Genomic DNA, 11,300 nt, shown 5'->3' on the forward strand with positions numbered 1-11,300 from the left:
GTAGGCTATTATGTCTGCTAACGGAGGGCAGACTGAAGAATCCGGGTTGGCTGAGGGCACAGCTGTCTGAAAGTTTAAAAGTGTAAAGTGAAAGCCGCAATAGCCGAGTAAGAGTGATGAACCAACACCAGTAGATGCGCGAATATAAACAAGCCTTGATTGTAGCTTAACCCCTTAACTGTCACGCCCCAATTTTTTTTTTTTTTTTTTTTTTTTTTTTTTTTTTTTTAATATATTAAGTTGAGGTATCGGAGGTTAAGTTTAAAATATGCATAAATCGAAGGGACTTAAGCTTACTAGCACACATTGCTAATCTTGATGTAAACAATTAAACATTGTTTGTCTTAGCAATCTTATCAAATTCTGAACACTTCCACCCTGTAACGAATAATTTTTCTGATGACGTCAGTTTGACAGCATGAGCAGAACCTACTTAACGCGCCCCTCCAGCCGTTAGTTAGTTATGAGTGATGGCGGTCACACTGCACTTTTCTCTCCATTGACTTCCATTCATACGCATGCGAATGCGTCGGACCGGAAACGCAAGCTTATGCGAAAAATTTTGCATTTCGCTGCGTTCCAAAGTTCAAGTTTGGTGAACTCTGACCAGGGAATTTGCATAACGTGAGGATGTGGACCAGTAGAAGAGCGATACATTGTTGCATGACCTCTCTGTACAAAAATTCAAAAAGGAAGCGCTATATAACTTTAGCTGTTGCGCAGCGTCCTATTTTATATTACATTAACAGATTTATAAAAGAAAGAAGCTGCATGGTTTGTAGTGTCGACGGGAACAGGTACATTGGAATGACAACGTTTTATAATGGTTTTTTTTTTTTTTTTTTCCTCTCTCTCTCTCTCTCTTCTCCCATTCCTCCCCTTAGGGTGTATATATTTATAGAGAGATACAGAGTAAAGTTACAATATAAAACGCTTTCGACGCCGTTGCAAAAGACACAGTGCTAGAAACATAATAATCCATCTTGTGAATTGAGGGGAGACGGTTTATCTTGCTCCCGCCCATATTCGCAGTGGCGTTCGAAATAATTTCGCATGTTTAAAGTCTAGTGTGACCGCGCCTTGACGGAGACCAGGAGTGCAAACAAACCATGCCTGCTAATTAATATTCGGTTTAAACTGGAGATATGCCACTACTCTGAAATAAGTTCAGCAGCAACTCGTGTCACGTGGAGTAATATATGCCTGCTGACTGAGCATTGAGCCGAATCTTACCTACGACTCAAAAGAAGGGTCCATACGCATCAGCTTGGTAGATCCAGTGTTCATAATTCACTAGCCCAAGAGTAAGCCATGTAAAGATGAGGTGAGAGCAGCGGTTCCCTGCATCTGCAACCATAGAATCCCATTAGAGTATGAACTTTTCAGGAATAACGCAAATGAAAGACTGAATAAACAAATATTAAAGCATAGGATTAAAACAGCGAATCTCAAGTGTGCTAGACAGAGCTTTTTTTTTTAAGAAATGCGAAAAAGCTTTATCAGTATAAAGATTGTAGCGTTTATGATGAGCCTTAAAGTGCCTCATTACGAAGAAGTTATTCAGAAAATTGCATGCACTATGATCAACATCTTAATTATGCTGTGCAAGTCTGCTAGATAAACAAGCACGAAACGCCCAGTGCTTTATTTGAACGTGTAAGTAAAAATCCTTGCAGAGAATAAATTAATGCCCAGGCGCCGCAAGTGCATAGAACGAAATGATACTTATAATGCTGTAGACTTGTGAAGTGATGGAGGCGAGATGCCGAAGAGACCGGCAGCCTTAATTCTGTCTGCTGGTCCGGAGAGACTTCATTCGTGCAGGTTCACGTGAGCGTACAGATGAATATTTGTTGATTGAGACCAAAGTCTTTTCAGGTGTTGAGACCCGAGCAGCACTGACGCGACATCTCGGAAAGCACCAGCGTTGCCAAGACCGTATTTTTTTTTTTTTTTTTGTGGGATGCCTTTTCTGTCCTGGGTTTGAGGTGACCCCAATAGTGTTATATATAGCCCCTAGAATGTGAATTCTACCGATAAATCCCTTTTGAACGCGATTGGGCTTTTTTTTTTTTTTTTTTTTTTTATTAAATAGTAACTGGCGGTTTTGAGAACCTGGCAACCCTGGCCTGGAAGCACACGGAACTCCGCCAATGTTCACATCCTCTGCCGAGAAAAGCTTGTAAATCATCCAACACAACGACTGCAGATGATCGCCGCCACGCGGAGCTAAGCCAACGATCCCGTGTGCATCTTAGAGGAACGTCAAACTCTAGATAGTTTGCGGGGCACGAACTTAATTACAGCAAGTAGATGAATAAACACAACAGCTTGAGCAAGTACAATCGCGTCGGAATCTGCGGTTGTTGTCGCGTTGGCATCTGCGAACTCAAACATGTGTAAGTACGATCTTTTATACAGGAGTATAAAGACGTGATTGGATAATGATGAAGGTAATTAGTGACAAAGTGATTGAGTCTTCCTGGCAGAACTTAGGCTAAAGCTTCCATTTCAGTTAAGTTAAAATGACAAATATGCATTCATACATGGTTATCAAGTTTTATTTCTAATCACTAAAGTTATATCATTAAATAGTGCTTAATACCATAATATAATGCTTGACTGACTGATTAAGAAGCTAAGATTTAAGAAGCTGTGCAAATGTACTAAATTCCTATATATATATACCCAATATTTGTTTCAATGTAATCTTGCAGTAAATTACCCTTGTTAAGTTAAAATGCGGTGATCTGGTTTAATTTTAATTCTTTTTTTAGATTGCAGCAGTAACCATAAAGATTCTTGCAAAAGCTCTATGGCTTGGTTCACTGAATGCGCTATACTGTATAAATAATTGCGTCATCAGCATGATAAATAGATGAATTCTAGCTGAGGTTATACCAATGATCTAGGTCATTAATATAGATAAAAAATAAAATTGGTGCTAAAACAGATCCCTGTGGGACACCATTGTAATTTTTAGTTCTGTTGAAATAAAATTTTCAGCTGAGACACACTGAGCTCTTTCTGTTAAATAATTATCTAACCAATGCATATCAATGGCTCAAGCCTCCGTTGAAATTGTGGAATCAGCAATGGAAGGTTTGGGATGAGGTGCATAAGAAATTAGTTCAGCACACATAAGTTTTCAGGACAGAAACATGAAAAATGTCTTGAATAAAAACATCTGAACAATGCCTTGAGATGTGGTTGTGACTCTATAGGCCGTCTAATTATTTGAGAAATTATGTGCTCCCGAAGTGGTAATGCTGGCATGATGCCGGAGCCTATTAATGACTTTATGCTTATTGTAATAGAGAACACTTTATGATTTCCACTGATTGTAAAATAATTTTGCTCTTTTTGTTTGCTATTGCTGTGATTTCAGCTATATGTCAAATGATAACAGAAAAAAAAAGATGCTACAAAGGACAGAATGTCTGCTTGTTTTTTTATACAATTATTTTACCTTTTAATCACCAAAAATATATTTAAATATATTTAAGATTCCAAATATATTTAAATCTCTCCAAATAGCTTATTTTCACAAAACATTAATAAAAGTCGCAGCAACAATGAGAAAGTCATTACGTTTGGTGTAAAAATCCCTCAATCCGCAACACTGATGCATTTTTTATTCCATTTTTTTATTTTGTTACGTTTTTGTTAGATTTTTTTTTTTTTAATACTTAAAAAGCTAGTATTGTTTAGTGTTTGTTTGAAATCATATATTCAAACTGCATTTACAAATAAAAAAATGCATTAACATCGAGCAGAATGCTTTATCTGAGATAGCAGATATGTGACCCTGGACTACAAAACCAGCCTTAAGTCACTGCATGGAGTCTATTTTTAGAAATAACCAAAAAAATAACTTTGTATGGGTCAAAATTATCGATTTTTATTTTAATCCAGAAATCATTAGGATATTGAGCATTTAAGTCATATCCTAACAAACCATACATCAATTGAAAGCTTATTTATTCAGATTTCATATTATGTATAAATCTCAATTTCGAAAAATGTACAATTAAGACTTAAGTTTTGTGGTCCAGGGTAACATATGTGGTTGTGTGGACTATTGATTTCTGTAGAACAGTATTGGTTTCATCTTCAGATCAATATAGGTTTCTAACTAAAGAGCAGTGGTGGCTCAGTTAGCTTGCATTTTCATTTTAAGTCACTCAGCACCAAGTGAGCCATGCCATACATTTTGTTGGTTTTATTTGGGTAATATCTAGACTGTCAGAAATGCATCATACTACAAACCCAGTAGTAATATGTTCATTATTTTTGTTCAGTTCAATGTATTTGTTGTTAGTAATCTCTGCGATTAATCAGTCACATTAGCTGAAAATAGAAACGGCAGAGAAGGGGGAGGATAATGATGTTGTGAAGCTCTGGAGCTGTGATTGTTTTGTATTACCGGATTTTCCTCCGCAGGCTGATAGATCAATCTTTTTAATGCACCTGTGAATTTGAACTTCCCTGTGTGAATTCAGGTCATTTTGTACAGAGGACAGATTGTTGGTTTGAAATCCACACCAGCTTATACTCCTCTATGCACTGAATGCTGCCATCGACTATGTAAAAAATATTCCAGAAATCCGAGTAATTCAGCTGATGTGTAAATATGAATTATGTGCTCTGGTGTGCCATTATCAGGGATATGATATGAGGAATGAATGAGCTGATTAAAAAACTGCACACAGAGACTAACTGAATTGAAATGAAGGGCAGGAGGGGCATCGAAAGTAGAGAATAAAGAATATGCATCATAGTTTATTAGAAATCTTTTACAATATACAGTATTATCGTTACAGGTCGCGCTGCAAAAATTTCTTTCTTTCTTCACCCAATGAAAAATTTCATCAAATTGTCATCATTTTCTGACCCTCAAGTTATTCAGAATCTGTATGACTTTCTTTGTTCTGTTGAGCACAAAAGAAGATATTTTGAAGAATGTTAGTAACTAAACAGTTGGCGGTAGCCATTGACTTCCATAGTGTGGGGAAAAAAATAAAAAATACTTTGTAAGTTTGTGGCTACCATCAATCAGCTGTTTATAAATCAGAAGAAAGAAACTCATACAGGTTTGGAACAAGTTGAGGGTGAATAAATGAAGAAAGAATATTCATTTTTTTGGTAATCTGTCCCTTTAATCAGCATTTTGTCTTGTTATTTATAAAAAAAAAAAATCTAACAAGATAAAATTACCAGATATATATAGCAATGCAAACATAAAAATAAATACATTAAATAAAAAAGTAAATAACTAAATATTTATTTCTTTAGATTATGTATTAATGTTTTACGTGTTGTCATAACCTACATTAAGAAATGCTGTAAAAGTATTAGCTATTGTAACAACTAATCTTAACACAGAACTGTATTGTCTGACCAAAGTTCATATTAAAGTATTAGGTTATGTTTTATAGTATTATATTATAGTACTGTATTTATATTTAAGTAGTAACTGATTACAAGTAATCTAAATTACATAAGTAGATTTCAAAAATTAAGTATTTGTATTTACATTATATTACATTTTAAAATACTCATATTCAGACTACAGTTACATTTTTTTTTATTTATATGATTTATTTGACTTATTATTCACACAATAGCAATAAAATATTAATAAATTAGCAAGAATAACAATACATTCACTTCACAAATGTAATATAATGTTCTTTCTCTTTGTATTTTTACATCAGTATGGTTCAAGATTATTTTATCAATGTGACAAATGAGTTAGGTCAAAAGTAATCAAAAAGTAGTCAGATTATATCACCCAAAATATGTTATGTAATGGATTATGTTACTAACTTCAATTTTCGTCATGTAATTTGCAATCAGTAATGGACTGCACATTTTTAGTAGTCTACCCAGCACTGGAATATTATACATGTTTTATACAAATTTAAGGAGACTATTGATTGTAAAATGATGTGTGTGTAATAATTAATCTGCAGCAGGATCATGTGTTTACATCATGCGAGTATCCTCAGTACAGTTGGCTTTGTTGATTTGTGTATATGCCGCACGCTGAGTGATTTTATGGGATGTGGGGTCTAAATGTTGCTAAATATGGCAACAGAGCAGCAGAGGAATGTTTGCGTGTGTGACAGCGAGGGAAGAGAATGACAAGTGTGTGTGTGTGTATTTCTCGTCAGAAAAGTATACTTCCCATGGGTCCAGCCCTGGGTCCTGTGTGTAAAACATCCATCATTGACATGAATGATCATGCCGCTCTCTGATTGGCCGCTCTCGGGCGCAGATGCTGATGATGTTTCGCTGTCCCCTCGTGAGAGAGGCTAGAGCCCACCAGCAGACAGACTGATCATCGGGAGTATCTCTCGTCCTCCCCTCCTCTTCTCTCTCTCGAAATAAGAGCAAGCATTCAGTAGCGTGAAACCTGAGCATCTTTGTGTTGCTGTGAAGGCACCGAAGGTACAGCAGCTCTTCTAAGCCCAAAAGGTAAGGAAATACTCTCGCTGGAGGAGGGAGTGCAAGACTCTTTTGCGGGTTCAATTAAAACAGAATTAACTGTAGCCTTAAACTAGAACGGGAGCTTTTTGTCTTGTATATTTTGATGTATTTTTTAGTGTTTAGAGGTTAAATTCATCTGTTGCTGAACTCACTAGTTGCTTTTTACATAACTATATATGATGCAACTATATATAGAAAAACAGAATAGTTTTGTTTAGCGTTATATTGAAAACCTCGGTAGATTAGTTATTAGTGCAGAAGGTTCGATGACCGAACCGAGCCTCTCAGCCCACTAGGGGAAATCTGAACTATTCGTGACTCTTAGGAAGTACATATGAGTAAGAGTGCATCATTTTAACAGCACCTACTGGATTTTAATAATAGTTGTAGTGTGACCATGTCGGCCCCTATCAAGAGGACTCAGTGGGATGAAGACCTGACTCACTTTCGTAAGGATCACGGCCTTTCCAAGAAAGTGCTGCTTAACTGCTGTCTGGTCAGGCGGATCATCTCCTGGGCTTCCCCTCACCAAAAAGGTAAGTCCCTCTTCATCGCTGTAGTATCCCCCAGAATGAAGATGTGAGTTCCATGCAGGAGTCTGATGGAACTACACTAGATACATCCATGGAATCTTTCCATCGTACAAAAGGTTCTTTGTAGTGGATAAAGGTTCTTAAAAAGTATTTAAATGTTCTAATTTTGAGAGTTTCTTTGAAGAGCCAAAATTGTTTGAATCGTTGGAAATCTTTATATTTTTTATAGTGTATTTTGAAGAGTTAAGCACTGTACTTTACAAACAATGCATGTCGGTTACATGATTTCACATCACAGAGCATGTTCACTGAAGCTTTTTAAGTGTATTTTAAAGGGCTAGTCATCCAAAAATGAAAATGCTGTCACCATTTACTCACCCTCATTTACAGCTTTACATAAAATACATCTGTTTTTGGATGGATGAAACATTTTGGTGAAGAGAGTGATGCAGATTTGGGACAGCATGTGGATGAGTAAATAATGATTGCTTTAAAATGGTCAAATTTGAAATCTGTCCAATAGGCCTATCTATTCTTAATACTGCATGGCTTCCTATCGGTTAGTTGTATCAAAAATTGGGGAAAAATAGAACAAAAGCCCATTCATTTAGGTTTTGTAAAAATAAATAATACTGCAGTTTGCGATCATTTAGAATAAAATGGGAACACTGTAAAGTTCCAGGATGAGGCAAATGTTTAATTCTGACGCATAATAACTGGCGATCTAATTTCAGAAAGTGACACTTGGAGCTCTGAATGTTGCTTTCAAAAACTTTTTTTTTCTTTTTTTTTTTTCTTTTTTTACAAACTGATTTGGAACAATTATTTGGCAGCACATTTCACTCTTACAGACACAGTTGTGTTTGTACTCTTACGAGTTGGCTGAAAAGTAGAGTTTTGTTTTATTAGGGAACCTACATGTGTCCAGTTCGTTAATGCTCGTTAATTTCGTTAATTTTTCCTTGTTTTTTTTTTTTTGGAACACATTTACATTTAGTCTTTTAGCAGCCGCTTTTATCCAAAGCCACTTACAAATGAAGACATTGGAAGCAATCAAAAACAACAAAAGAGCAATGATAAATAAGTGCTATGACAAGTCTCAGTTAGCTTAACACATTCACGTAGCAAGGGCTTTTAAAGTATATAATAAATAAAAACAAAAAAGATAGAATAGAAAAAGAAAGTGAAGATATGTTGAAATCTTATTTTGGTAACCACTGATTGGCTTCCATTTTATGAGGGGTAAAACACTGAAGCATTTTTCATAATATCTTCTTTCACGTTCAACAGAAGAAAGTAAGTTGTGCATGTTTGGAACGACATCAGGTTGAATAAATGATGACAGAATTAAACATTTTTGGTTGAACTTTCCCTTTAATAGAGAGGTTATTTTACGGTATAATATAATTTTTTCAGATTCGCTGGAAATCTTCTTGCTTTCTCTGCGTATTGAAGTCAAGCTACTTGACACATTGATGTCTAATCTGCTGAAAGAGCGACCTCGGGTAGTAATGCTGGTGTGATATTGATCATTTTACTGCCCTCTGTTGGATTTATGTTGCATTCAGTGTTTCGACTGATCATACTTTATGGTCTCATGTGAAGTGAAATACATAATAAATCATTATGTTACAGTGTGAAAGGGATATCGATGAGTCTTACAGTTGCAAATCTATGGTTTCTCATTTGGTAAAAAGCTAAAGAGAGTGTTTGTGGTGTTAGTCGAGAGCTGCAGTTTGCTTTAGTTCTTACTGCATTGATTTAAAGTGGATTATTTTAATCTTATTCCTCTCCATACAGTGTGAAATGATGTTAACAGCTAAACAGCTTCCAAATGTAGCTTGAAACTGCCAAGTGAGTGTTGCTAGCTAAAAAAAAAGACCATTCTGGCAAAGTCCGTGGAAACTGTAATGGAAACGATACTAATGAAAGTAAAGCAGATGCTGAGGGAATGTGGTGGTGGTTCAAAAAGATTTCTGAAATTCTCAAGAGAGGGTAATTCATCGTGGCATAAAAAGAAATCGCATGCTGTATATAGATTTGTGGTTCATTCCTAGCTGTGGCTCACATGATGTGTGTTTATGTTTGTGTGATGGAGTCCCAGCCTGTGTTTGTATGTGTATATGTATTTGTGTCTCTGTTCATAAGACAGTTATTATCTAAGGCGCTGTGTGCTGTAATCACACGGGCTCAGGAACCAGCTGGGCCCTTCATAGTGTCAGGTGCTGCTGTCAGTGTCCAGCCTCGCTGAATGGACAAACTCAATGGGTTTATTTGGCCGCTCCAACACTGGCCTGTCTCAATGCAGCCTAATCTGCTTTGACTATATAATTGCATTCAGAAGTATAACCTTCAAGATGGATTAAAGGGGGGGTGAAATGCTATTTCATGCATACTGAGTTTTTTACACTGTTAAAGAGTTGGATTCCCATGCTAAACATGGACAAAGTTTCAAAAATTAAGTTGTACGTTTGAAGGAGTATTTCTGTTCCAAAAATACTCCTTCCGGTTTGTCAAGTTTCGGAAAGTTTTTTTCGAGTATGGCTCTGTGTGACGTTAGATGGAGCGGAATTTCCTTATATGGGTCCTGAGGGCACTTCTGCCGGAAGAGCGCGCGCTCCCGTATAGCGAGGCTGAGCAGAGACATTTCACTGATCAGAGCGATTCACTGATCAGAGCGATAGCGTCGCGAAAAGTCACAAAAGAAGTGTGTTTTGGTTGCCGGGGCAAGACAACTCTGCACAGATTACCAAAGAAAAAACAGCATTAAGGGACCAGTGGATGGAGTTTATTTTAACAGAGCATCAACGGAGTTGTGCAAGTGTTTGTGTTTGTTCCCTGCATTTCGAAGATGCTTGTTTTACAAACAAGGCCCAGTTTGACGACGGATTTGAACATCGTTTATTTCTTAAGGATAATGCAGTCCCAACGAAAAAGGGTCACGATCGTGTGTTGGAACCGCAGGCGGTGAGTAAAACTGCTTCAGATATCTCTGTGTTGTTAACTTAGCTATCGGCGTGTAAGCACATCAAGTAAACAACATGCGATGTCGTCATCAAACTGCACTTTCCACATGTACAGCTTAAAAAAATAAATAAAAAAAAAGACGACATAAAGTGGAACTTAGTCCTTTTCCAAAACCGCTAGGCAAATATATACAGTTTCAGTACAAACCACATAGAGATGTCGTTGCTGATGCTGCTCTTGTTAAATTTCAGCCTCTGGGTCTGTGTCACAGCTTCCAAACGCGAAAGCCTACTGGCGCTCGTGATTCTTTAGCTCCGCCCACACGTCACGCCTCCAGCCGGTCGTGTTTTTCCGGGAAAAATCGGTACAGACTATCTTTCTCTTATAAATATAATAAAAATAAAGACTTTTTGGAGTTATGAGGGTGCAGTACTACTCTATAGGTACTCAAGATTAACAGGAGATTGAGTGAAAACGTGCATTTCACCCCCCCTTTAAACCGAAACAGCAGAAAAATGCATTAGTAAAAGTGATATATGGCATCAAATATGTCTTTTGAATGTTTTATCTGCAATGCAGCCGCATTATGCTGTATTTTATGAAGCTGTGTAATTGCAAGGCACAGATCTTTTATGGATATTTCATAATATCATTATAGAATACTTGGTTCGCTGTTAAACTCCAGTTCAGTTGTAGATTTCCTTGATATTTAAGTAATTGGTCAGTTTAGAGCAATCAGCCCATTATTTCGTTCATGAATAGTTAGTAATCATTCACATGTGAAACTTGTGTATTCTATTCATTCATTATACTGATATATTTCAAATGTTTATTTCTTTTAATTTTGATGATTATAACTGACTAAATTCAGTATCTCAGAAAATTTGAATATTCTGAAAAGGTTCAATATTGAAGACACCTGGTGGCGCACTCTAATCAGATAATTAACTCAAAACACCTGAAAAACCTTTAAATGGTCTCTCAGTCTAGTTCTGTAGGCTACACAATCATGGGGAAGACTGCTGACTTGACAGTTGTCCAAAAGAAGACCATTGACACCTTGCACAAGGAGGGCAAGACACAAAAGGTCATTGCAAAAGATTCTGGCTGTTCACTGAGATCTGTGTCCAAGCACATTAATAGAGAGGCGAAATGAAGGAAAAGATGTGGTAGATCAAGAGCAAGAGGGATAACCGCACCCTGGAGAGGATTATTCAAAAAATGTGGGGGAGATTCACAAAGAGTGGACTGCAGCTGGAGTCAGTGCTTCAAGAACCACCACACACAGACGTATACAAGACATGGGTT

General features: G+C 36.8%; 1 protein-coding gene across 3 annotated transcripts in view; it reads left to right on the forward strand.

Moving 5' to 3' along the window:
- Positions 1-11,300, forward strand: part of LOC128016469 (Kv channel-interacting protein 4-like) — a 186,425-nt gene that overhangs the window by 14,565 nt on the left and 160,560 nt on the right. The window contains exons 1-2 of one of the 3 annotated variants that reach the window (XM_052600992.1): positions 6,193-6,480; positions 6,877-7,028. The exons of the other annotated variants lie outside the window; for them this stretch is intronic. Of the exons in view, the coding sequence (XP_052456952.1) occupies positions 6,890-7,028 (139 nt within the window). The 5' untranslated portion in view covers positions 6,193-6,480; positions 6,877-6,889. Of the gene's footprint in view, positions 1-6,192; positions 6,481-6,876; positions 7,029-11,300 lie in introns of those variants that run through there. 3 annotated transcript variants of the gene reach the window in all.

Source organism: Carassius gibelio, chromosome A7 (genome assembly GCF_023724105.1).
Source record: "Carassius gibelio isolate Cgi1373 ecotype wild population from Czech Republic chromosome A7, carGib1.2-hapl.c, whole genome shotgun sequence".
Taxonomy (NCBI): Eukaryota; Metazoa; Chordata; class Actinopteri; order Cypriniformes; family Cyprinidae; genus Carassius; species Carassius gibelio.